The sequence below is a fragment of the Culex pipiens genome, chromosome 2 (assembly GCF_016801865.2).
Source record: "Culex pipiens pallens isolate TS chromosome 2, TS_CPP_V2, whole genome shotgun sequence".
Taxonomy (NCBI): domain Eukaryota; kingdom Metazoa; phylum Arthropoda; class Insecta; order Diptera; family Culicidae; genus Culex; species Culex pipiens.
Window position 1 is genome coordinate 17,308,651 of NC_068938.1, and position 27,624 is coordinate 17,336,274.

General features: G+C 33.6%; 2 protein-coding genes and 1 long non-coding RNA gene across 10 annotated transcripts in view; 2 read left to right on the plus strand and 1 right to left on the minus strand.

The window, feature by feature from the left end:
• The window catches only part of LOC120419474 (uncharacterized), a 402,142-nt gene that overhangs the window by 344,115 nt on the left and 30,403 nt on the right, over positions 1-27,624 (plus strand). For 7 of the 8 annotated variants that reach the window (XM_052708548.1, XM_052708549.1, XM_052708550.1 and 4 more), the window contains 4 exons: positions 14,366-15,053; positions 24,540-24,697; positions 24,891-26,534; positions 26,608-26,725. In XM_052708548.1, the coding sequence (XP_052564508.1) occupies positions 14,366-15,053; positions 24,540-24,697; positions 24,891-26,534; positions 26,608-26,725 (2,608 nt within the window). The remainder of the gene's footprint in view (positions 1-14,365; positions 15,054-24,539; positions 24,698-24,890; positions 26,535-26,607; positions 26,726-27,624) is intronic. The other variant, XM_052708555.1, reaches the window with a different exon arrangement.
• LOC120419472 (1,5-anhydro-D-fructose reductase-like) lies at positions 1,881-9,781 on the minus strand. The gene is made up of 4 exons (XM_039582158.2): positions 9,555-9,781; positions 9,303-9,470; positions 8,683-9,216; positions 1,881-2,558 (listed from the first exon to the last, which is right to left on the minus strand). The coding sequence occupies exons 1-4, from the start codon at positions 9,627-9,629 to the stop codon at positions 2,361-2,363; spliced, it is 975 nt and encodes a 324-aa protein (XP_039438092.1). The 5' UTR covers positions 9,630-9,781; the 3' UTR covers positions 1,881-2,360.
• LOC120419475 (uncharacterized) lies at positions 15,344-16,352 on the plus strand. The gene is made up of 2 exons (XR_005605727.2): positions 15,344-15,848; positions 15,916-16,352. It is a non-coding gene; the product is annotated as an uncharacterized LOC120419475 (long non-coding RNA).

Here is a 27,624-nt window from a genome sequence, read left to right on the forward strand (position 1 = left end):
CCGTACGTATTTTAATTGTACTCTTTATTTTGCGGAAAAATTTGCAAACCTATCAAAGTCACCCCGGCTATCAAAGTCACCCCGTTTTACGGTACTAGGTTTCTGTTAACATTAAATTGTTTAGATGTTTCATCACAATATGTGCATAGTGCCTAAGGGGTGGAAATACTTTTTTTACATACTGTATATTATTTTTCATGATCTGTATACTGTTTCCTTTATTTCAAACGTTTTCTTTTAAGTAACATTTTTCTTGGTTTCTTAAAACCAAAGATTTTTTTATGTGTGGTGGAGACAATCAGTGGTTCAATAGTCTGGGTTTACTGATGGTCTCAATAGTCTGGGTTTACTGATATAATTAAAAAAAAAACCCGTTCGAAACATCTATTCCTCTGAAAAAAATAGTGGTTTTTAATACAATTTTGGCTTCATAGACTCTCTGAAATAAATTTCGGTTGTGCTTGATTCTCATCAAGCATTCTTTTTAAACCCAGAGTTTTTTTTAACAGATCCTATGAACATATGAAAGCACATAATTGATGACCACCCATAAAATGAGCAGATGGATCTATATGAATATTTTTCGGAAATAATACTATACATGTTGATTTCTTTTTGTTCGTCATCAATATTGTTGATTTTGACTGTCATTTTGATACCAGAAACTTCTCCAAATTCAATCTGTAATGAGTTTTGGTTATGATGCAAACAGTTAAAAATCAATTTGTTTCACAACACAAATAAATATTTAACATTTGTCAATTTCAATGCAACAAATGAACAATCGAGATCAATCACATTAATTGATTTTTTATTCAAACAGATGGAACTCATTTCTGTGCAAAATCAATACAAAAGAAAATTATCATCAAATGTTAGCAGTTAAAAAAAGAGAAATTATTGTCACAAACTGCTGGTTTATCGGTTCATCTCCTCGGTCGGTTCCTGATAAAATAATGTCAAAAGTCTGCTAGATTTTTACAATTTGCTGTTTGATTATTTTTAATTTATCAAATGCCAAACCTTTTGAAAGACTAAAAAAAAGTCGCTATTAAACTGATTTCATTCTACAAAACATTGAATTTATTGGTGGGGAAGCCATTTGAAAATCACACTGATGCATAACTCTGTTTGCAATACTCTATAATTACTAAAATTTGATTAAACGATGACTCGTGACTCAATTGTGATGTCAACTTTAAATAATAGCTTCGCTTAATGTTAACCCTTATCACCGTGCACTAAAGCAGCAATTAATTGCCATTTTACCGAGCTCTTATCGCCACTCCCACTCGACTCAAGTTATGTCCAATCTTGTCCCTCCCGAAATGCGAACAAAAACCATCCCAGGAATGTCTCATTTTGGTACCAAACTGTCCACTTTTCATGTTGGCTGGGTGTCCCTTGGGAAAAGGCACCCCTTCAGGGTTCAGAAAATGGCAAACTGAAAGCGGAGAGAATTTTCATCGCCATTAAACCTCGTATCGTCTCAATTAATTTTCCGATGAAAAGAGTGGGTGGTGGATAGGAATGTTGCTGCTGCTGCAATGCGAAAATGATGTAATAACATGACAGTTTTGAGCGGGCGAACCCCCGAGGGGCGGTTTGGGTTGCGGATATTTATTCGATTTTTGATCCAAACACGAAGAAGGGAAAGCTCGGAGTTGAAAGAGGGTTTAATGGCTTGTCAGACCGGAGGACAACGGGTTGACACGCGTTGACTGTGCGAGATTCCTGACGGGCGATGGTGAAGCTTTTAAGTTTTCCCCTGAGGAAGCAAAGGGATTCGTAGACGGTGAAATTTCAATTTTCCTTCGTTATGATATGACGGGACACTATATGAAAGAAGCCATACAACTGGGGGACTTTTAGGTTTGACGAAGGTACTCTACCCACGAGATCATTCGCTTCGCTGAACGAGATCATTCGAGTTGAAGTCTGAGAATTTTGGATATAAACTAATATTGCTTCAGAAGTTTCTGTAATCTCTAAGAATTGAATTTTATCCAAGAATTTATTTCATCTAAATTAACAATTCAAACCGTATCAAAAGCCAAGAAACTTCGAACTCCATTCTTGAAACAGAAACCAACCAACTTCAAACAATTCGTAATTAATGTTAAACTTTCCCAATCATCCCACGAATCACTTCCAATAACCAACCCCCGTTTACACTTTCAAGTCACGACGTTGAACTTTGCCCTCACCCCGCACAACTAAAGTCAGATCAAAAAGTGTCTGTGTGTGTGTGTGTGTTTCACAATTTCGCTAATCGCTTTGACAGCCGGGGTTCAATTCACACCATCAATCAACAAGCAAGTTTCTCATTAACATTCGTCTTCTTCTTCTTCTGCTTTGTTTTAATCATCATCACCACCCCCAAATGGATACTCCCGATGGTGGCTGTAATATTTCAACGGGACGGCACGCTTTCCGGTGGCGAACGCATCCATCAGGGCGATTTCCTCCGCCGTCAGCTGGAAGTCGAAAATGTCAATGTTCTCCAGGGTCTCGGCCCGGTTCGAGGGCTTCGGGATGGGGATGGTACCGATGTCAAGCTGAAGGGGGAGAAGGGAGATTAATCAGACGTTAGAGTAATAAAAAAAATGGCTTTTGAACAATTTTGGGAACTAGGAAAACTTCATTTATCAAATAAAAACAATTTGATTATGATTGAAAAATATGAAGGATGTATTTCAGTACATGAAAAAACTAAAAAAATCATGAAAATGAAAAACTAAATCAAATGTCATTCCAAGCTATTCAAAAAAAGCTTAAAAAACCTGACAAACTTAAAAAACTTGAAAACTTGAAAAACTTGAAAAACTTGAAAAACTTGAAAAACTTGAAAAACTTGAAAAACTTGAAAAACTTGAAAAACTTGAAAAACTTGAAAAACTTGAAAAACTTGAAAAACTTGAAAAACTTGAAAAACTTGAAAAACTAAATTTACCAAAATTACCAAAATTACCAAAATTACCAAAATTATCAAAATTACCAAAATTACCAAAATTACCAAAATTACCAAAATTACCAAAATTACCAAAATTACCAAAATTACCAAAATTACCAAAATTACCAAAATTACCATAATTACCAAAATTACCAAAATTACCAAAATTACCAAAATTACCAAAATTACCAAAATTACCAAAATTACCAAAATTACCAAAATTACCAAAATTACCAAAATTACCAAAATTACCAAAATTACCAAAATTACCAAAATTGTCGAAAATGACAAAAATGACAAAAATGACAAAAATGACAAAAATGACAAAAATGACAAAAATGACAAAAATGACAAAAATGACAAAAATGACAAAAAATGACAAAAATGACAAAAATGACAAAAATGACAAAAATGACAAAAATGACAAAAATGACAAAAATGACAAAAATGACAAAAATGACAAAAATGACAAAAATGACAAAAATGACAAAAATGACAAAAATGACAAAAATGACAAAAATGACAAAAATGACAAAAATGACAAAAATGACAAAAATGACAAAAATGACAAAAATGACAAAAATGACAAAAATGACAAAAATGACAAAAATGACAAAAATGACAAAAATGACAAAAATGACAAAAATGACAAAAATGACAAAAATGACAAAAATAACAAAAATGACAAAAATGACAAAAATGACAAAAATGACAAAAATGACAAAAATGACAAAAATGACAAAAATGACAAAAATGACAAAAATGACAAAAATGACAAAAATGACAAAAATGACAAAAATGACAAAAATGACAAAAATGACAAAAATGACAAAAAAGACAAAAATGACAAAAATGACAAAAATGACAAAAATGACAAAAATTACAAAAATGACAAAAATGACAAAAATGACAAAAATGACAAAAATGACAAAAATGACAAAAATGACAAAAATGACAAAAATGACAAAAATGACAAAAATGACAAAAATGACAAAAATGACAAAAATGACAAAAATGACAAAAATGACAAAAATGACAAAAATGACAAAACTGACAAAAATGACAAAAATAAGATCTTGAAGAATTTTAAGAATTTTAAGAATTTTAAGAATTTTAAGAATTTTAAGAATTTTAAGAATTTTAAGAATTTTAAGAATTTTAAGAATTTTAAGAATTTTAAGAATTTTAAGAATTTTAAGAATTTTAAGAATTTTAAGAATTGTAAGAATTTTAAGAATTTTAAGAATTTTAAGAATTTGAAGAGTTTCAAGAATTTGAAGAGTTTAATTAATTTGAAGAATTTGAAGAATTAGAAGAATTTGAAGAATTTGAAGAATTTGAAGAATTTGAAGAATTTGAAGAATTTGAAGAATTTGAAGAATTTGAAGAATTTGAAGAATTTGAAGAATTTGAAGAATTTGAAGAATTTGAAGAATTTGAAGAATTTTAAGAATTTTAAGAATTGGAAGAATTTTAAGAATTTTTAGAATTTTTAGATCTTTTAGAATTTTAAGAATTTTAAGAATTTTAAGAATTTTAAGAATTTTAAGAATTTTAAGAATTTTAAGAATTTTAAGAATTTTAAGAATTTTAAGAATTTTAAGAATTTTAAGAATTTTAAGAATTTTAAGAATTTTAAGAATTTTAAGAATTTTATGAATTTTAAGAATTTTAAGAATTTTAAGAATTTTAAGAATTTTAAGAATTTTAAGAATTTTAAGAATTTTAAAAATTTTAAGAATTTTAAGAATTTTAAGAATTTTAAGAATTTTAAGAATTTTAAGAATTTTAAGAATTTTAAGAATTTTAAGAATTTTAAGAATTTTAAGAATTTTAAGAATTTTAAGAATTTTAAGAATTTTAAGAATTTTAAGAATTTTAAGAATTTTAAGAATTTTAAGAATTTTAAGAATTTTAAGAATTTTAAGAATTTTAAGAATTTTAAGAATTTTAAGAATTTTAAGAATTTTAAGAATTTTAAGAATTTTAAGAATTTTAAGAATTTTAAGAATTTTAAGAATTTTAAGAATTTTAAGAATTTTAAGAATTTTAAGAATTTTAAGAATTTTAAGAATTTTAAGAATTTTAAGAATTTTAAGAATTTTAAGAATTTTAAGAATTTTAAGAATTTTAAGAATTTTAAGAATTTTAAGAATTTTAAGAATTTTAAGAATTTTAAGAATTTTAAGAATTTTAAGAATTTTAAGAATTTTAAGAATTTTAAGAATTTTAAGAATTTTAAGAATTTTAAGAATTTTAAGAATTTTAAGAATTTTAAGAATTTTAAGAATTTTAAGAATTTTAAGAATTTTAAGAATTTTAAAATTTTTAAGAATTTTAAGAATTTTAAGAATTTTAAGAATTTTAAGAATTTTAAGAATTTTAAGAATTTTAAGAATTTTAAGAATTTTAAGAATTTTAAGAATTTTAAGAATTTTAAGAATTTTAAGAATTTTAAGAATTTTAAGAATTTAAGAATTTTAAGAATTTTAAGAATTTTAAGAATTTTAAGAATTTTAAGAATTTTAAGAATTTAAGAATTTTAAGAATTTTAAGAATTTTAAGAATTTTAAGAATTTTAAGAATTTTAAGAATTTTAAGAATTTTAAGAATTTTAAGAATTTTAAGAATTTTAAGAATTTTAAGAATTTTAAGAATTTTAAGAATTTTAAGAATTTTAAGAATTTTAAGAATTTTAAGAATTTTAAGAATTTTAAGAATTTTAAGAATTTTAAGAATTTTAAGAATTTTAAGAATTTTAAGAATTTTAAGAATTTTAAGAATTTTAAGAATTTTAAGAATTTTAAGAATTTTAAGAATTTTAAGAATTTTAAGAATTTTAAGAATTTTTTATGACAAAAATGACAAAAATGACAAAAATGACAAAAATGACAAAAATGACAAAAATGACAAAAAATGACAAAAATGACAAAAATGACAAAAATGACAAAAATGACAAAAATGACAAAAATGACAAAAATGACAAAAATGACAAAAATGACAAAAATGACAAAAATGACAAAAATGACAAAAATGACAAAAATGACAAAAATGACAAAAATGACAAAAATGACAAAAATGACAAAAATGACAAAAATGACAAAAATGACAAAAATGACAAAAATGACAAAAATGACAAAAATGACAAAAATGACAAAAATGACAAAAATGACAAAAATGACAAAAATTACAAAAATTACAAAAATGACAAAAATGACAAAAATGACAAAAATGACAAAAATGACAAAAATGACAAAAATGACAAAAATGACAAAAATGACAAAAATGACAAAAATGACAAAAATGACAAAAATGACAAAAATGACAAAAATGACAAAAATGACAAAAATGACAAAACTGACAAAAATGACAAAAATAAGATCTTGAAGAATTTTAAGAATTTTAAGAATTTTAAGAATTTTAAGAATTTTAAGAATTTTAAGAATTTTAAGAATTTTAAGAATTTTAAGAATTTTAAGAATTTTAAGAATTTTAAGAATTTTAAGAATTTTAAGAATTTTAAGAATTGTAAGAATTTTAAGAATTTTAAGAATTTTAAGAATTTGAAGAGTTTCAAGAATTTGAAGAGTTTAATTAATTTGAAGAATTTGAAGAATTAGAAGAATTTGAAGAATTTGAAGAATTTGAAGAATTTGAAGAATTTGAAGAATTTGAAGAATTTGAAGAATTTGAAGAATTTGAAGAATTTGAAGAATTTGAAGAATTTGAAGAATTTGAAGAATTTTAAGAATTTTAAGAATTGGAAGAATTTTAAGAATTTTTAGAATTTTTAGATCTTTTAGAATTTTAAGAATTTTAAGAATTTTAAGAATTTTAAGAATTTTAAGAATTTTAAGAATTTTAAGAATTTTAAGAATTTTAAGAATTTTAAGAATTTTAAGAATTTTAAGAATTTTAAGAATTTTAAGAATTTTAAGAATTTTAAGAATTTTATGAATTTTAAGAATTTTAAGAATTTTAAGAATTTTAAGAATTTTAAGAATTTTAAGAATTTTAAGAATTTTAAAAATTTTAAGAATTTTAAGAATTTTAAGAATTTTAAGAATTTTTAATAATTTTTTAAAATTTTAAGAATTTTAAGAATTTTAAGAATTTTAAGAATTTTAAGAATTTTAAGAATTTTAAGAATTTTAAGAATTTTAAGAATTTTAAGAATTTTAAGAATTTTAAGAATTTTAAGAATTTTAAGAATTTTAAGAATTTTAAGAATTTTAAGAATTTTAAGAATTTTAAGAATTTTAAGAATTTTAAGAATTTTAAGAATTTTAAGAATTTTAAGAATTTTAAGAATTTTAAGAATTTTAAGAATTTTAAGAATTTTAAGAATTTTAAGAATTTTAAGAATTTTAAGAATTTTAAGAATTTTAAGAATTTTAAGAATTTTAAGAATTTTAAGAATTTTAAGAATTTTAAGAATTTTAAGAATTTTAAGAATTTTAAGAATTTTAAAATTTTAAGAATTTTAAGAATTTTAAGAATTTTAAGAATTTTAAGAATTTTAAGAATTTTAAGAATTTTAAGAATTTTAAGAATTTTAAGAATTTTAAGAATTTTAAGAATTTTAAGAATTTTAAGAATTTTAAGAATTTTAAAATTTTTAAGAATTTTAAGAATTTTAAGAATTTTAAGAATTTTAAGAATTTTAAGAATTTTAAGAATTTTAAGAATTTTAAGAATTTTAAGAATTTTAAGAATTTTAAGAATTTTAAGAATTTTAAGAATTTTAAGAATTTTAAGAATTTTAAGAATTTTAAGAATTTAAGAATTTTAAGAATTTTAAGAATTTTAAGAATTTTAAGAATTTTAAGAATTTTAAGAATTTAAGAATTTTAAGAATTTTAAGAATTTTAAGAATTTTAAGAATTTTAAGAATTTTAAGAATTTTAAGAATTTTAAGAATTTTAAGAATTTTAAGAATTTTAAGAATTTTAAGAATTTTAAGAATTTTAAGATTTTTAAGAATTTTAAGAATTTTAAGAATTTTAAGAATTTTAAGAATTTTAAGAATTTTAAGAATTTTAAGAATTTTAAGAATTTTAAGAATTTTAAGAATTTTAAGAATTTTAAGAATTTTAAGAATTTTAAGAATTTTAAGAATTTTAAGAATTTTAAGAATTTTAAGAATTTTAAGAATTTTAAGAATTTTAAGAATTTTAAGAATTTTAAGAATTTTAAGAATTTTAAGAATTTTAAGAATTTTAAGAATTTTAAGAATTTTAAGAATTTTAAGAATTTTAAGAATTTTAAGAATTTTAAGAATTTTAAGAATTTTAAGAATTTTAAGAATTTTAAGAATTTTAAGAATTTTAAGAATTTTAAGAATTTTAAGAATTTTAAGAATTTTAAAAATTTTAAGAATTTTAAGAATTTTAAGAATTTTAAGAATTTTAAGAATTTTAAGAATTTTAAGAATTTTAAGAATTTTAAGAATTTTAAGAATTTTATGAATTTTAAGAATTTTAAGAATTTTATGAATTTTAAGAATTTTAAGAATTTTAAGAATTTTAAGAATTTTAAGAATTTTTAAGAATTTTAAGAATTATAAGAATTTTAAGAATTTTAAGAATTTTAAGAATTTTAAGAATTTTAAGAATTTTAAGAATTTGAAGAATTTGAAGAATTTGAAGAATTTGAAGGATATGAAAATTTAAAGAATTTATTTTTTTTTAGTTTTGAAACCACGGACATTAACTCTTACAAACACTCACCAAATAACGCAGCACAATCTGTGCGTTACTCTTCCCATATTTTGCCCCAACCCTCGCCACCCCGGCATCGGTCAGCACGTCCGCTGTCACCCCACTGGACGAGTCACTCCGGTTGGCACGGCCCATGGGACTGGCAGCGGTCACGGTGATGTCCTCGCCCCGGCAGAACTCGATCAGTGGTTTCTGGTTGATGCCCGGATTGCACTCGACCTGGTTGGTCACCGGACGGATTGTGGCCACAGCCAGCAGCCGGCGCAACTGGGCCCGGTTGAAATTGGACACTCCGATGCTGCGTACCTGTCCGGCCCTCACCAGCTGCTCCATCGCACGCCAGGTGTCACAAAAGTCCACCTCGGAGCAGGCGACCTTCCCCTGGGTGTCGTACGGAATGAGATCCGCCTCGTCGAATCCCCGGAATGCCAACGCCATCGGCATGTGCATCAGGTACAGGTCCACGTAGCTCAGCTTCAAATTGGCCAAAGACCGGCCAAACGCCTCGGCCACGTGCTTGGGACTGTGGAAGGAGTTCCAGAGCTGTGGGAGGAGGGGAGAGGGGAAAACACGCAAAATGCAAACACATTAGCCCCGTCAAACATCGCCCCGATGCAATAGTTTGAAACCTTAGTCGTGATGAAGAGGTCCTCCCGGGCGACAAATCCCTCGGCAATCTTGTCCCGGACGGCGCAGCCAACTTCACGCTCGTTGCCGTACCGGAAGGCCGTGTCAATGTGCCGGTAGCCGATGTCGATGGCCTGTTTAATCGCGCGAATGCCTTCCTCGCCACGTGTCTGCACGGGGATTGAATCGAAACGAAATTAGGCATTTGGACTTAAAAACGAGTTGAAATAAAAGCGAACAAGGGCTGTACTCACCAAGTACGTTCCCAGCCCGATCTGCGGAATTTGGCGTCCATTGGAGAACGTTACCCGGGGCACCGAGGACCACATTGTCCCAGGACTGAAACCTTGTCTTTTCTACCTCAACAATAATCTGACACAATGCGTGAAATACTAGAACAAAGTCCTGCTGAGAGGAAGAGTCGTGAATCGTTCGACCTCTTTGTCCGGCGCTGGTCACTTTTGCACTGGAGCAGACACAACACGGAATTAAGCTTGAGGGTGTTTCGCTCTCGAGAATTGACAACTCTTATCATTGTCTGGATTCTCGACACGGAAACGTACGTTTGCCCACCAGGATTTGAAGGCATTTTCCAAAACGAGAGCAATGTTTTGAAAGTGTCTTTCGTTTTGTGTTGGTTTCGACGTTTTTAGCCTATTTTTGGCAGAAAAGCCCATCGTCCAGCTTTATCTGAATTCGAGCTTACACGACGATATTGCATGGACAGTTTCGATAAGCTGCAGAATGGGCCAAAGAGGTGATGGCACTTGTTCTACACGTGAGAAGCTTATCAGAGGGGAAGAGGATTTGTCAATTGGCGAACGCAAGCTTGTTTGGCGCCCACTGATAAGCTGTTGATAATGGAATCTGTCAATAGTGCCAATGGTTTGTTTTGGTTTGGTAAGACAACAAGACATAAACATTCTGTTTTAACCATGGAACGCACCGAAAAATAAAATTGATTAATGTCATTCTTAATTCTTAACATTCTTTTTTTTAATTCTTAAAACCCTTAATATTCTTAATATTCTTTAAATTCTTAAACTTCTTAAAATTCTTAAAATTCTTAAAATTCTTAAAATTCTTAAAATTCTTAAAATTCTTAAAATTCTTAAAATTCTTAAAATTCTTAAAATTCTTAAAATTCTTAAAATTCTTAAAATTCTTAAAATTCTTAAAATTCTTAAAATTTTTAAAATTCTTAAAATTCTTAAAATTCTTAAAATTCTTAAAATTCTTAAAATTCTTAAAATTTTTAAAATTCTTAAAATTCTTAAAATTCTTAAAATTCTTAAAATTCTTAAAATTCTTCAAATTCTTAAAATTCTTAAAATTCTTAAAATTCTTAAAATTCTTAAAATTCTTAAAATTCTTAAAATTCTTAAAATTCTTAAAATTCTTAAAATTCTTAAAATTCTTAAAATTCTTAAAATTCTTAAAATTCTTAAAATTCTTAAAATTCTTAAAATTCTTAAAATTTTTAAAATTCTTAAAATTCTTAAAATTCTTAAAATTCTTAAAATTCTTAAAATTCTTAAAATTCTTAAAATTCTTAAAATTCTTAAAATTCTTAAAATTCTTAAAATTCTTAAAATTCTTAAAATTCTTAAAATTCTTAAAATTCTTAAAATTCTTAAAATTCTTAAAATTCTTAAAATTCTTAAAATTCTTAAAATTCTTAAAATTCTTAAAATTCTTAAAATTCTTAAAATTCTTAAAATTCTTAAAATTCTTAAAATTCTTAAAATTCTTAAAATTCTTAAAATTCTTAAAATTCTTAAAATTCTTAAAATTCTTAAAATTCTTAAAATTCTTAAAATTCTTAAAATTCTTAAAATTCTTAAAATTCTTAAAATTCTTAAAATTCTTAAAATTCTTAAAATTCTTAAAATTCTTAAAATTCTTAAAATTCTTAAAATTCTTAAAATTCTTAAAATTCTTAAAATTCTTAAAATTCTTAAAATTCTTAAAATTCTTAAAATTCTTAAAATTCTTAAAATTCTTAAAATTCTTAAAATTCTTAAAATTCTTAAAATTCTTAAAATTCCTAAAATTCTTAAAATTCTTAAAATTCTTAAAATTCTTAAAATTCTTAAAATTCTTAAAATTCTTAAAATTCTTAAAATTCTTAAAATTCTTAAAATTCTTAAAATTCTTAAAATTCTTAAAATTCTTAAAATTCTTAAAATTCTTAAAATTCTTAAAATTCTTAAAATTCTTAAAATTCTTAAAATTCTTAAAATTCTTAAAATTCTTAAAATTCTTAAAATTCTTAAAATTCTTAAAATTCTTAAAATTCTTAAAATTCTTAAAATTCTTAAAATTCTTAAAATTCTTAAAATTCTTAAAATTCTTAAAATTCTTAAAATTCTTAAAATTCTTAAAATTCTTAAAATTCTTACAATTCTTAAAATTCTTAAAATTCTTAAAATTCTTAAAATTCTTAAAATTCTTAAAATTCTTAAAATTCTTAAAATTCTTAAAATTCTTAAAATTCTTAAAATTCTTAAAATTCTTAAAATTCTTAAAATTCTTAAAATTCTTAAAATTCTTAAAATTCTTAAAATTCTTAAAATTCTTAAAATTCTTAAAATTCTTAAAATTCTTAAAATTCTTAAAATTCTTAAAATTCTTAAAAATTTTAAAATTCTTGTGAAGTGAAGTGAAGTGAAGTGAAGTGAAGTGAAGTGAAGTGAAGTGAAGTGAAGTGAAGTGAAGTGAAGTGAAGTGAAGTGAAGTGAAGTGAAGTGAAGTGAAGTGAAGTGAAGTGAAGTGAAGTGAAGTGAAGTGAAGTGAAGTGAAGTGAAGTGAAGTGAAGTGAAGTGAAGTGAAGTGAAGTGAAGTGAAGTGAAGTGAAGTGAAGTGAAGTGAAGTGAAGTGAAGTGAAGTGAAGTGAAGTGAAGTGAAGTGAAGTGAAGTGAAGTGAAGTGAAGTGAAGTGAAGTGAAGTGAAGTGAAGTGAAGTGAAGTGAAGTGAAGTGAAGTGAAGTGAAGTGAAGTGAAGTGAAGTGAAGTGAAGTGAAGTGAAGTGAAGTGAAGTGAAGTGAAGTGAAGTGAAGTGAAGTGAAGTGAAGTGAAGTGAAGTGAAGTGAAGTGAAGTGAAGTGAAGTGAAGTGAAGTGAAGTGAAGTGAAGTGAAGTGAAGTGAAGTGAAGTGAAGTGAAGTGAAGTGAAGTGAAGTGAAGTGAAGTGAAGTGAAGTGAAGTGAAGTGAAGTGAAGTGAAGTGAAGTGAAGTGAAGTGAAGTGAAGTGAAGTGAAGTGAAGTGAAGTGAAGTGAATTTCAAGGTTCTCATGACAAAATTTTAGAAATTCCTGCTTATTTTTTCCAATGTGCGTAAAACGCAACAAAACAAATGCTTCCTAAGTAGTTGCCACGCAATAAAAAAAGTTTCCTCAATATAAAACGCTCGGTCAACAGTCCGGAACCGGAACGAGAAAAGAAGCAATATTTTAATTGATTTTCCTTCCTTTTCTCCGAAAAGCGTGGGCGAATTAATTCACATTCCACTTCAATTAACAGATTTCTATTGCTTTTGGTCGAGGTCGTTTCCGAGGAAAAACTTTGTTAGCCTCAAACTTATCGATTTCTTCTTGATTTCTGTGGCACAGTTTTTCCTCTTAAATAGGAGAGGGGGGATCACGTACCACGTGGGTGGTGGGACTAGCAACCACCCACACGTTCTAGACATTCTAGAGAACGTCTAGCAAAGAAGAGATTGCGCGACGGATCACCATCATCATTAGATCAGTATTATATTTGGGCGTGGGGAACACGCGATGGCGAAAGAAAAGCTCATTAATTTCCAGTCGATTTGGGTGCCGAGTTTTCCGGCTGGCTTGGCCGAGAGGAAAATTCGATGCCATTTAGGAATGTTTTGTTGGGAAGAAGCAACATTTCTGGAAATTGGCAACCAGCTGGAACGGTTCTGCTGGATTTAGGGATTTGGAAAGTTCTACGACACGCTTTGAGTTGAGTGGTGTCTAACAGTTATAGACAGTGATAAGACTCTGCTTTCAAGTGTTCAAGATCCGGAGATAAATAAGGATTAATTTTGTAGCTAAAAACCTTTTTTTTTGTACAAGCCAAAATTCAAACCAAACGCTACAACGATTCAGCTTCAAATGGTTCATTATTTTAAACAAACTCAACAAGTGCCCCTTCACCAAACAAATCAATGCCGACAATCATCGCCACGTTCGAAACCACTTGAGACTCGAGAGAGGGCAAAAAACAGTCAAATGCTCATGTTTCATTCATGGAAAACCCTTTTCGAGCCCGACAAAACTGGTTCTGCCTACACAATTTTTAGTTCTGGTTGTGTTTTTGTGCCAACTTTTCCGTAACTTTTTGAAGTGTTGCCAGTTGTGTGATTCTCGCCACAATCATCCATCAAAGCCATAACCAAACAATCAAACAACTCGGCTGGGTGACATTTTCCGCGGGGGGAAAACTGTGGGTGGTGGGAAAACACTTTTCCTGCTCGACTTTTCCGAATGGGACTTCAAAGCTCGTGGGGGGGAGGGGGATCGAAACAGGGTGGCAAAACATTCAAGATATCATCAAATGAGAATTCAATTCAGAGCGCTGTTCAAAATTTAATCAAATCAAGCCTAACTCAATTTGTGCGAGTGTTGAGTGAGTATTGAAGTGTATGAATGTGTGGGTGTGAATGGAAATGTGCTGGGAATACATTTTCAATTGCCATATGAGCCAGCTGTCGTTCTCACTTGATTCGGGAAATTTCGTTATTTTCATGAGGTGGTGTACGGCGCCAAAAGCCACACAATATTGTGATGTTTGTTGGCCATGTTTTGAGGTTGTGGTGAGGTTTTTTGGTTTTGGTCTGCCGAGATTTGAATTGTGGAGTAGAAAGGCTTAGAGTAATATTCAAAATCTAAAAATAACTGTGAAAAATAAACAAACTTATTTAAAAGCAACTATTTATTCATATATTATCTCAATGTGTCTACAAATTTAAACTTCCAAAAACCATGAATGTACTTTTTTTCTAAATTAAATCAATAAACCGTCAATTGATCTCAACTCTTCTTTTCCCCTCCCACAGAACCAAACACGTCAGCTTCGCCCGCTCCTACACGCTAACCTCGTTCGACGAAGCCATGGGCGGGCGACCCCTGTCCCGGCTGGCCGCAGCCCGCAGCCAAGAAAGACTGATCGGTGGTAAGAAGCCTGCCATCACGCTGTCCACGCAGCAACTTCCAGCCACCGCCCAGTTCGGGGGCACTCCTCTGCACTCAATCCTTCAGCAACCCACGCACCAACAGCAGCAGCAGCAACAACAACCGGGAATCCTTCAGCAACCGCCGACAGTCCACCAACAGCACATGCACGTCCATCAGCAACACCTGCAGCACCACCTTCACCAGCAGCAGCAACAACAACTCCTCAGCCAGCAACACCAGCATCAACACCACCATCAACTCCATCAACACCAGCAGCAACCACAACAGCTACCTCCCGGCAGTGGAGTCCTGCTGACGCCGGCCGCCATCGGAGTGGGAGTTGGACCCGGCGTTGGACTTTTGTCCCAGCAGCAGCAACAACATTTACAGCAACAACAGCAACTCCAGCAGCAGCAGCAGCAGCAGCAGGAAGTCCTGGTGGTGGAGAAACACAAACGAAGTGCCATGAAAACGCAGGCCACCCAAACCGAGGTCCATCTGGGTGGGAAAAAGGGCCAAACCGGCCAGGCGGCACACCACCTGTCGCTGAGTCCGCGGACGATTCACAGGGTGAGTGAGAGAGGGAGTGAAGGGGACTCTTCTGGGAATTGTTTGGATTTAATTGAAATTTATCGTTTGTTTTTGTTTTGATGGTGTTGCGATGTTTTTGAGTCGGGGGAAGTGGAGAGCTGTTTTTGGGGAGTACTGGAAACAATGTGCCTTTTTGCCTGCAGCGCTGGGAAGCTTTAATTAACGGATGTTTAGTAGGTCGTTGAAGTGGTTGTTTGTTATTTGGTTTTGAACAAAGTTTGGTTACAAAACAAATTTTGATAATTCATGTACCCTTAAACGTAATTTTAAGAATACTACATCAAACAAAAAAAATCACACAACTTTGTCATACAAAAATACACAAATTCTTAAATTCAAAAATAAAAAAAACAATTCAAGCAAAACAATGTAAAAGGTCCAAAGTCAAAAATGTAAACAGACCGGATTTTCGCTGCAAACAAGTCTAAGAGTCTTAAACTATCGCTACATATCGAGAAAAGTATAAAAAAGTGAGTTTTAAGTGAAAAATAAGCCAGTTCACAAAAGACCAAAGCCAATGATATTTTGTTTGTAATCAAAATCCTCATAGACCCTTTACTTCTAAGGGCCAATGTGGAAACTGGGTTGTTTTGTTTTGGAATCGTGTTAGACCCAGGGACAAAAACATTGTCTTCCAAAACAAACACCGAAACAAAGTGTGGCCCTTTGTTTCAAATTGGTGCGAAACAGCCAGCGGTCGGGACGGAACGGTGTATCGAGGCCACGGAACACATCTACGTCATTCGCCAGCATTTCGGAAAGCTGAGATATCGGGTGAGTGGACAATTTTAAAAGTGCAGATTCTATTACGTTTATATTTATTTTTGGATCCTTCTTTCAGATCTCAAACCTCATCAGCAACACAATCCTGGCTGTTCCCGCTTCTTCAACTATTTCACGTGAAAATTTTGTGGAAGTGACCAAACGAGTGCCGACGACACGAACCCCGACACGGAGCATCGATCGGCGTGGAACGGTGGATGCGTCAGTGTTTATAATAAGAACATGCTAGCCTCGGACGCCAGCTTCGCCTACGAGAAGGAGGAAGCTGTTGGTGGTGAACAATAAAGGCACCTCGGAAGGAGAGAGAATCTGCTACCGGAAGCAGCGGCGGCCCGTACAAGTCAGCGCCGGCAACTGCTCACCGCCACCTCGACGACGATCCGGACGACTGACAAACCATTTCCGTTCCAATGCCATCCGCGACGTCTCCAATCAACGAACTAACTCTTCCACTATCAAAAATGTATTCAAAATAAAAATTCCCCGTTAACTCTGGCTGATTCCTACTCCCTCAAGACAATGCCGCATTATCATTCTATTAATTTTCTAGTTTTTTTTTAAACATACGAAAACGAAACACATCGCCAAAAGTTTTCAAATGTTTATTATTAGCCAAATATTTTTTTTGTTATTAGGGGTGATTCATTTCTCTTATTTGCTATTCCGTGTCGCTATCTCGTTCCGACGAAAACACTCACTGGATAAATAGTTCCGCACCGGAAGAATAGTAACCTTTTCCATTTTCCCTGGGTCTCGGTCAAGTCGTCGGTGCCATCGACCCTTAGGCAACATAGGTTCGACGGAGATGGCCATCCGATTTGGCGGCTTGGTACCTACGTCTCAGATATTGGATTGCACCAATCGTTGCCATCAAGATCGTACGACGATATTCCGTCCACAGATGACTTAATGTGTTTCCTCGAAGAAGTCATTCTGGCCGGGTTGTCCTCATGCTATGTCCAGGGAATATCTGAAGCTCCTACCGCCCATAATCATCCGAGTTTGTGGACATTTTTTTGGCATCAAAGTATCACGCACTTTTCTGTAAAATAAGAACTGTTTTATGTACTTCGAATCACTAAAACTTTGAACCTACCTTTTGGAATGAAGGAAAACTCGATCAAAAATACAAATAATGCGAAAAACCGGGATATTAACAGTTAACTTAACAAAAAACGAGCAAAAATATTTTTTAAAGAAAAAGGCCCAACGCGAAAGCTCGATTCGTTTTGGTTTGGTCTGCGAGGCCAAAAAACAAAACAATAACAAAAACAAAGCCTGCCGTCGTGTTTGGCCGTTTGGCATATGGCCCACATGGAAAATGAAACACGGCAATGTTTACAAAGGCGCTAAATTGCAAAGGGCTTAACCGTTCCCACATGTTGCCAACTTTTTTTTTGAGACCTATGTAGTTTTATCATTAATTTTCCAGCAATAATTAAATGTTTTCGTTATATTCAATACGGGGAAGCATAACAATACTAGTTTCACGAGTTTTATAATAATAATATCCACAGTTTAGCAAATATGTTTGAAATAGGAATTGAAAAACTAACCGCAGATTTCATCCTTGTTTTTCTCAATGTTTTGAAAAATGAGATAGGACGTTTTACAATGTTTTGCTTGAATTGGTTTGGGTTTGGGTTTGGGTTTGGGTTTGGGTTTGGGTTTGGGTTTGGGTTTGGGTTTGGGTTTGGGTTTGGGTTTGGGTTTGGGTTTGGGTTTGGGTTTGGGTTTGGGTTTGGGTTTGGGTTTGGGTTTGGGTTTGGGTTTGGGTTTGGGTTTGGGTTTGGGTTTGGGTTTGGGTTTGGGTTTGGGTTTGGGTTTGGGTTTGGGTTTGGGTTTGGGTTTGGGTTTGGGTTTGGGTTTGGGTTTGGGTTTGGGTTTGGGTTTGGGTTTGGGTTTGGGTTTGGGTTTGGGTTTGGGTTTGGGTTTGGGTTTGGGTTTGGGTTTGGGTTTGGGTTTGGGTTTGGGTTTGGGTTTGGGTTTGGGTTTGGGTTTGGGTTTGGGTTTGGGTTTGGGTTTGGGTTTGGGTTTGGGTTTGGGTTTGGGTTTGGGTTTGGGTTTGGGTTTGGGTTTGGGTTTGGGTTTGGGTTTGGGTTTGGGTTTGGGTTTGGGTTTGGGTTTGGGTTTGGGTTTGGGTTTGGGTTTGGGTTTGGGTTTGGGTTTGGGTTTGGGTTTGGGTTTGGGTTTGGGTTTGGGTTTGGGTTTGGGTTTGGGTTTGGGTTTGGGTTTGGGTTTGGGTTTGGGTTTGGGTTTGGGTTTGGGTTTGGGTTTGGGTTTGGGTTTGGGTTTGGGTTTGGGTTTGGGTTTGGGTTTGGGTTTGGGTTTGGGTTTGGGTTTGGGTTTGGGTTTGGGTTTGGGTTTGGGTTTGGGTTTGGGTTTGGGTTTGGGTTTGGGTTTGGGTTTGGGTTTGGGTTTGGGTTTGGGTTTGGGTTTGGGTTTGGGTTTGGGTTTGGGTTTGGGTTTGGGTTTGGGTTTGGGTTTGGGTTTGGGTTTGGGTTTGGGTTTGGGTTTGGGTTTGGGTTTGGGTTTGGGTTTGGGTTTGGGTTTGGGTTTGGGTTTGGGTTTGGGTTTGGGTTTGGGTTTGGGTTTGGGTTTGGGTTTGGGTTTGGGTTTGGGTTTGGGTTTGGGTTTGGGTTTGGGTTTGGGTTTGGGTTTGGGTTTGGGTTTGGGTTTGGGTTTGGGTTTGGGTTTGGGTTTGGGTTTGGGTTTGGGTTTGGGTTTGGGTTTGGGTTTGGGTTTGGGTTTGGGTTTGGGTTTGGGTTTGGGTTTGGGTTTGGGTTTGGGTTTGGGTTTGGGTTTGGGTTTGGGTTTGGGTTTGGGTTTGGGTTTGGGTTTGGGTTTGGGTTTGGGTTTGGGTTTGGGTTTGGGTTTGGGTTTGGGTTTGGGTTTGGGTTTGGGTTTGGGTTTGGGTTTGGGTTTGGGTTTGGGTTTGGGTTTGGGTTTGGGTTTGGGTTTGGGTTTGGGTTTGGGTTTGGGTTTGGGTTTGGGTTTGGGTTTGGGTTTGGGTTTGGGTTTGGGTTTGGGTTTGGGTTTGGGTTTGGGTTTGGGTTTGGGTTTGGGTTTGGGTTTGGGTTTGGGTTTGGGTTTGGGTTTGGGTTTGGGTTTGGGTTTGGGTTTGGGTTTGGGTTTGGGTTTGGGTTTGGGTTTGGGTTTGGGTTTGGGTTTGGGTTTGGGTTTGGGTTAGGGTTTGGGTTTGTTTTTGTTTTTGTTTTTGTTTTTGTTTTTGTTTTTGTTTTTGTTTTTGTTTTTGTTTTTGTTTTTGTTTTTGTTTTTGTTTTTGTTTTTGTTTTTGTTTTTGTTTTTGTTTTTGTTTTTGTTTTTGTTTTTGTTTTTGTTTTTGTTTTTGTTTTTGTTTTTGTTTTTGTTTTTGTTTTTGTTTTTGTTTTTGTTTTTGTTTTTGTTTTTGTTTTTGTTTTTGTTTTTGTTTTTGTTTTTGTTTTTGTTTTTGTTTTTGTTTTTGTTTTTGTTTTTGTTTTTGTTTTTGTTTTTGTTTTTGTTTTTGTTTTTGTTTTTGTTTTTGTTTTTGTTTTTGTTTTTGTTTTTGTTTTTGTTTTTGTTTTTGTTTTTGTTTTTGTTTTTGTTTTTGTTTTTGTTTTTGTTTTTGTTTTTGTTTTTGTTTTTGTTTTTGTTTTTGTTTTTGTTTTTGTTTTTGTTTTTGTTTTTGTTTTTGTTTTTGTTTTTGTTTTTGTTTTTGTTTTTGTTTTTGTTTTTGTTTTTGTTTTTGTTTTTGTTTTTGTTTTTGTTTTTGTTTTTGTTTTTGTTTTTGTTTTTGTTTTTGTTTTTGTTTTTGTTTTAAACTCTGGAAAAATTATTGAAATAGTTTAAAAAAAGATAAAAATAAATGATAAATAAAATTATAAATTTTAACCAAATTGTACAGCATGGTGTTGTTCTATATTTTACCAATAAATACAAAAATGACAATTGGAAAACAAGTGTCAATGATTTGTGCGGTTTCCCAACTTTAGTCAGTCGTAATGCCTAATCCTCTGAATAGCACACTTTTTTATCCTTTTAATTATCCAGTTTAGGTCGTTTTCTTATCGCAAACACACCACACATAATAACGCCCTCACTTTATCTAACGACGTCGTAGACTTACGAGAAAAAAGCTAGCAATCTTATCGGTCCACCTACATCTGGTGACCTACCAGTGCCCTAATAACAATCAGCGAAAAGGTTGTGTCTTGTTGGCTGCACTTGACACCACACGCCCACCCCGGCTTGGACCGCCACAAATTCGTTAGATTAGCGGAGCCAAATTGGCCTGTCACTAGCAACTGTTGTCTGGGAGTCAGTGCCAGTGGGGCAATTTGGGGGCTTCCGGGAAATTTTGGGTGGAGAGCACCCATGACAAAGTTGGGTGTAGCTGTTAGGCAATTTGTGGCCGTTGACAAGTATGGCTAACGAAAATACTTAAACAAGAGGATCTTTAGTCTGCCTGATTTAATGATTCAATTTAATTTTTGAATATTTTTAATTTTTAATCTATCGAACGATTCTTAGTGTGATTGAAATCTGAAGCATTTTGTTTTCCATATATCTTCTGAAATTTTATTGGAAAATGCTTTCCAATCTTTAAATTGAATGAATGTTCTCGGCCAAATAATCAACCGACAAGTGCCTTCATTTGAAAGTTTTCCCCGGGATCTGGGTCCACTTTCAGAAACACGGCCAATTGAGCTGGAAAATTGCCTTCGCAGAACCTCAATTCAGTGGAAAATCTATTCAAAGGCGAGACTTTAATGTACTGGATGGACCAGAGAAAAAAAACGAAAAATGCTTTAATTGATGTATCTCATTCAATGATCATTACATTATCTCAACAGCTTTACCTCTAGAGTGTTTTCATTCACTTGAAAAAAAAACCTGAAAAACACGACCAACCGAAAGGATGCAAACGCCATTTGCCATAAATCAAAAGATTTCAATGGCTGCTAAATGGCTTTCCAGCGCCAGTAACTGTTAATGGTAATTACATCTGAACAGGCCAGGGCAGAGCCGGGCCCAGCATCCGCCGCGTCGTCGATATGGTGATGACGTGAATGATGACCATTATAGGAATTACTTTTTAGTAGGCCAACGTGGCTGCAATCAGGCCCAATCGAACTGAACGGTGTCGACTAGATAGTCCTTGGGTGAAGGGTAGGCTGGTAATGTGTTGAAGTGTGCTTTAGAATTGGCAGGAAGGGAACTTCCATCGATGAATGTTGATGCAGTTAGTTGAACAAGTATCACGCTTTGATCAATGATAAGTATGATTAACTCTTCCTGTAAAATTTAGTTAAATTAGTTAAAATTCATTATTTCAAAGAATATTAACAAAAGTAAAATTCAAAATTACAGCACTATAACAGCCAATCTTTTAAAATGTATTTTGATTATATTGACTCGTAGGTATGGTTAAATTGAGTTTGCCCATCAATTTAAATCAATGGCATCAAATGTTAATTAATTTTTGAGTCATTTAGTTTAGATAAGAGATAAAATTCGTCATAATCGGTCCAACTTTTTTAAGATATAAAAATAAACTGTTCGTTATTTAAAATTTATTGCATTAGTCAAAAACGAATTGAGATGTGAAAATTTTAAGATCACAAGTATTTAAAAACGAGTGACACGACAATTCATCTCTGCATAGATCAAACTATCACATATTGGGCGAAGATTCGTCAATTTTAAATGTTTATTTGAAAATAAAAATAAGTATAATTCAATAGTTTACTTATATATTTAGAAAAGAAAATTTAGGTAACTTTTTTAATTTCAAAAACTCAAAAATCGAATTCGAATATATGTATTTTGAAAGTCCTAATTTGGCCAAGTTAAATCAACGCGATGGAAATTTGATAGTGTGCTCTGTAACTTGTTAAACTTATAAAATAGATTGATGAACTCGATGAACTCCTTGATCTTTACCCTCTACTCGTTTAAAAATCATCTGAATAATGTTATCTTTAAAAATGTTTAAGATTTCTACTTTTCCAGTTTAACCCAAGTTTTTATTGTTTAACATTGCAAATAGGACTATTAGTTGAAGAGATATCTGAGATAATTATAAAACTTTAATATTCCTGTTTCTTTACCTTTAAGTCGCTCAGCAACTAGAAGTATCTTATATGCCTCTTGGACAATTTTATAGCAAATTTGTGAATTAAAAAAAAACAGAAATGGTAATTTATGGTCACTATCAAACATTGGGGGCATTTTATCAAACAATCTGTTAATTACGATTCTATTTTAAATTTTATTTTAAATTAAGTCCGTTGTTAATATTTTTCAAAGCTTATGTTGGGCCCCCTTCAAAATTGGTTTGAAAAATCAGGGGGCAAAACAAATATTTATCATAAAAAACTTCAAAATTTCCATGAAAATAGAAGTCTGATCAACTGAAAACAATCTCAAATACATTTTCCTGCATTGATACTCTTATTTTGCATGGTTGGTCTTGTTTAAAAATGTTTTAAATTTTTATATAATTCCGATGAGCCGCGCCGCAAAAAATATATTTTTTGTCAATTCTTAGATATTTTGGAAACTAATGCTTGCAGAACAACTGAACAGCATTTTTATTTTTTCATGCATTTCAAACACTATTTGTAGGGCGAGTGATTTTTCGCGATTTCACGGAAGCCACGTAATCCGTGAAATGCTACGAAATTTGCAATATTCAATTGAGTAATCGCTAACCAGTGCATTTAAGCTGAATTTTTTAATTCAAACACTTCACATGATTTTTAACAAGAATTTTAAAAGCAGTTTTCAATTAAAATTATTTCATGAGCATTGTTTTAAAAATATTGTTCTTTAGAATATTCAACAAATTGCACATGGTTTTTTGTAAACATTTCTAGAGAAAATTATTTGTTCAAAAAAGTTCATAAATATTTTCATAGAACATTAATCAATACTACTTTGAGAAAAACGCCAAAAAAGGCTCTTCAATTTTTAAAGGTTTGTTTTATTTTTTGAACGATGTTAAACTAATGATGAACTTATTGCATTTAAATATTTTGAATATAAATTATAAGCATAAGCATAAGCATAGGTGCCCACCCGCAGTTGCTACTTCGTTATTGACCAGGGCATCTCAAAGACCCCTATCATGCTGATCAATACCGGCGCCGGCCACGACCAGTGGTAGGGTCACGGAAAAGTGGATGGGAATGTTAGTCCGATACTTGAGTGATAGAGACCCATTAAAATATTGTGAATAAATATTTAAACACTTTTGAATAAAAATTATGTTTTTAAATCCATTTTTTTTATAAAATTTGTAATTCAAATTGATTAACAATCTTGCAAAGTATTTTTGTTTTTTTTGGAATTATAAATAAATTTAAAAAAAATGCTATTTATGAAGATTTGCCTGAACTTTATTGAAATACTTTAATTTCCCTATTGCTGAAGTTTAGGGGAGCAAAAATCACTTAATTGCACTTATTTGAATTATTCTAATTTTGATGCATTCGAGGTTTAGGAAGTGTTTCGTTTTGGAGGTATTTTAGCAAATTATTTTATAAAATCTCTATGCAGAATCATAAATTTAACAGTCGGAAATTCTTCAAATTTTCCCAAGATTAAAAAAATGTGTCTAGAACTACCGCTAACCCTTTTCTGTTCATAATTTTGGTAAAAGAAAACATTATCAAGATAATTTTGAGCAGTTTTTAGAGTACCTTGAAATTTCAATGTTTTGTAATTGGCATGCCGTGAAATTTCGATTTTTGCCGTGAAATTCACTAGCCCTAACTATTTCGATTTCGTAGTTTAAATTGTTATCCTTTTGTTTTTGGTTGAAATCGGCCAATTTTGTTGAGAATTTTTCAGTCAAACTTTGAAATTCACCTATCCTATAAAAATAAAAATAAGTTGATTATTTAAAGTTTGTGATTGCCACTTTTTGTGCAGCAACTCTTATAAAACTAATCCAATAAAAAAAAAACTTCTGCTCATTTTGTTGTTATTAAAACAGTGATAAACAGTTAATTAACAACCACCTGAATTATCGTTCCAACTCGAAGAGGCATTTTGATTTGATTATGATTACGCTTGTTGGCACGCAGTGGAATCTAATTAAGTTCCAATTAATTTCCATAATTAAATTTCCACTCGCTGCACGAAAGTGAAATTTGCTTACTCTTGAATTTGAATTTTATTAACTCAATTTCGCCTTCCCCCCCTCGACTTTAACGCACATCGACATTTTTAAAGCTCATGTTTTTCCTCACCAAGATGCAGAGGGAAGGGCGGTGCTTTTCATATTCTCACACATGTTCCGGCCATGACTCAGCATCGGAATTTACCAAAGCCATAAAAAGCGGCTTATATCGAGCATAGTATGTTTGCGTGTATGTGAGGGAGAGTCTGTATGTAAACTGGGTACTGAAGTTCAACCCCATCCGCGTTGATTTATAGTAAATATTTTCATGATTTTTTATGCAAACACGCCGCGCTGCCGCCTTCTGGTGGCTCCGTTCAAGTTTATCTTAAAGCCATCATGAAAGGGATGCTCTCCTTTTGAAATTCACAAGCTTTTTCAGCAGAAAGAAGAACACTCCTCCAACTTTTGGCAACACAAAAAACCTTATGGAAGCCACTAAACGAATTTCGTGATTTATTTTGTATTCAAGCGGTTTTTCACATTTCTTTCTCCTTCTTCCCTTCTTTCGGCAGGTGAAAATGGTTTCGCAGGGAGCGCAAACGAACGGAGGGCTCAACGGTGCCAGCAACGGAGGTCGAAAGCTGACGAAAAGTCTTTCCGAGGCGGCGGACCGGTTGCAGGAGAACGGAATCGATGGCATGCCCCTCGGCGGGATGGAGGAACCGAAGACGTAAGTTGCATAGACTATTTTAGTTTGACTTTCTTTGTTTTCTTCCTTAAGTTATTTTTCATTTCTAAAAGTCAACAGTTTTAAATCAAATTTTCAAATCAATCAATTCAAACCCATTTCTGACCGTAAAAAAAAAGCTCACTCACAGCCGCTTTCCATTCTTCACCCCTCCACAACACACGCGCCTCTTCAGTCCCACCGAGCACGAGCATCTCCATCGAACGCATTCCGAGGAGCCACCGAAATCACCCTTCACCATCACCTCACCGCCCTCATCCACCAAATCATCGTCGCAACTTCAACAACAACACCAACAACAACAGTATCAGCAATACCATCCCCAACACCAGCAACACCACTTTGAACTGCCAACGTCGCGGGCCTCGTCCCAGATGACCTGCCACTCGGAAACCTCACGGAGTGGGGACGGATATCCGGCGGATCGGGTCATGACGCATTCGAGGAACCACTCGCAGGACAGTGCGACCTCGTACAGGTCGACGGACGGGTCGAGGACTTCGTACGAGGCACCGTCCTATCCGTACGAGATGTACGACAGTATTGTGATCCCGAGGAGGGCGAGCCACACACTGTCGAATGAGCCCTTTCAGGTGTTGCGGCGGGACATTGAGCAGGTTCATCACCATGGGGGAGGTCATGAAAATGGGAGTGGTTACCAGGTGTTTGAGACGCACAGTTTGCCGCGGAGGACGTGCATCCATCACAAGCCGGAAGAATTTCACACGCATACATTGCCACGTCGCGATCATCACTCCACCCACCATCACCATGAGATCATCTTCAAGGATCAGCTCAAAATGCCACCGCAGGAGGTGCTCATCCCGAACGGGAGCGGTGGCATTAACCAACCGAATATTCGTTCCTTTGACAGCAACAGTCTGAACCGGCGAATGTCGTCGGCGCACGCGTCCCAGGACAAGCAGAACCAGCCAGGTCGAAGGGCGTCGTACGCGTACGTAAACCCAGCGGACACCCACTCGCTAACGCGGAGGAACTCCATCACCCACCAACAGGTCCAAATGGTCCAACCGATGATCCAAGCCCAACGCCAGCAGCAGCAACTTCAACAACCCGCCCCTCAACCAGTGTTCCAACCTCTGATCAAACCTCAACCACCAATCTTCTCTACCCCCTCCCATCCCCCACCCTCCTGTCCAATAACTCCCCCAAACATCCAACCCCTAGACATGCAGGACGACACCAAGTCCTCCTCGGACGAATCCTGCTCGACCTGCGAATCCGAAAGCGAAAAAGAAGACGAAAAACACGAAGAAAAGGAAATCTTCATCGACTTCAAACCTCGCGTCTCACCCGTCCCATCACCAAGCACCCTCAAAAAGAAGAAACTACAAAAGACCCTCTCCGAAGGAGAGATCCTACTCGATCGCAGCAAACCAACCAAACCTTCCGCCGCCAGCCAAGAGCACCTACAATCCCCACCAGACACCCCCCAGCAACAGCAAGACTCCAACCTGCAGTTCAGCGAAACCCCCATCAAAGACGAGGGCGCCTTCCTCGGCAGTCCAACGAGCTCAACCGAACTGCGCAAGGAATCGTTCCGGAAGCGATCCGTAAGTCTGGACGAGCCAACGAGTACGGAGTACGAGGAGGACGAAGGGCAGGAGAAGGGACTGCTGGAGGAGATGGAGGCGGACGGGAAGGACGACAAGATGGTGACGGCACCGCCGTCGCCGTCCCGCGAGGAGCGGCTTTCGATCAAGTCTCACTCGCCGTTCCACTCGTCGGAGTCGCTCGCGACGAGGGATAACTCGGACGGGATTTGGAACGAGTCGCAGGCGACGATTATGACGACGAGGTGATGGCGAAGATGCGTTTTCAAAGTATTTTAAAACTTATTCAAATTTTTCTCGGAATTTACTTTCACGCAGCCTAACGGAGAACGGGAAGCTGACGCCGACGTCGAAGAGGAAAAACCTCTTGCTTCAGCACCAGCAGCGCAGTTCCATGGACACCGATGCGCTGGATATGGAGGATATCGCTGATCAGGTGAACAAGATATAAATAGTATTTTAGAAATTTTGAAATAGTTTTTTTTTGCAACGCCCTTTTACCGTGATGACTTTTTTCATTCCATTATTCTTCCAATTTTAATACAAACGTTTTAGGGTAATTTTCTACCAACGAAATCGGGAAAAGTTGCCCCGACCCCTCTTCAATTTGCGTGAAACTTTGTCCTAAGGGGTAACTTTTGTCCCTGATCACGAATCACAGGTCCGTTTTTTGATATCTCGTGACGGACGGGCGGTACGACCCCTTCCATTTATGAACTTGCGAAAAAAGAGGTGTTTTTTCAATAATTTGCAGTCTGAAACGGTGATGAGATAGAAATTTGGTGTCAAAGGGACTTTTATGTAAAATTAGATGCCCGATTTGATGGCGTACTCAGAATTCCGAAAAAACGTATTTTTCATCGAAAAAAACACTAAAAATGTTTTAAAAATCCTCCCATTTTCCGTTACTCGACTGTAACAATTTTTGGAGCATGTCATTTTATGGGAAATTTAATGTACTTTTTGAATCTACATTGACCCAGAAGGGTCATTTTTTCATTTAGAACAAAATTTTTCATTTTAAAATTTCGTGTTTTTTCTAACTTTGCATGGTTATTTTTTAGAGTATAACAATGTTCTACAAAGTTGTAGAGCAGACAATTACAAAATTTTGATATATAGACATAAGGTGTTTGCTTATAAACATCACATGTTATTGCGATTTTAAGAAAAAAAGTTTTGAAAAAGTTGGTCATCATCGATCATGGCCGTTCATGGTCACCCGCGACAGACACGGACGACGAAACAAAGAGAAACGTAAAAAGTAACTTTTTCAAAACTTTTTTTTCGTAAAATCGCGATAACTCGTGATGTTTATAAGCAAACTCCTTATGT

Coding starts and splice junctions, on each gene's coding strand:
- LOC120419472 (XM_039582158.2), bottom strand. CDS start 9,629: ATGTGGTCCTCGGTGCCCCGGGTAACGTTCTCCAATGGACGCCAAATT. Junction 9,471..9,554: donor TCGGGCTGGGAACGTACTTG/GTGAGTACAGCC, acceptor ATCCCCGTGCAG/ACACGTGGCGAGGAAGGCAT. Junction 2,559..8,682: donor AGATTGTGCTGCGTTATTTG/GTGAGTGTTTGT, acceptor CTCCCCCTTCAG/CTTGACATCGGTACCATCCC.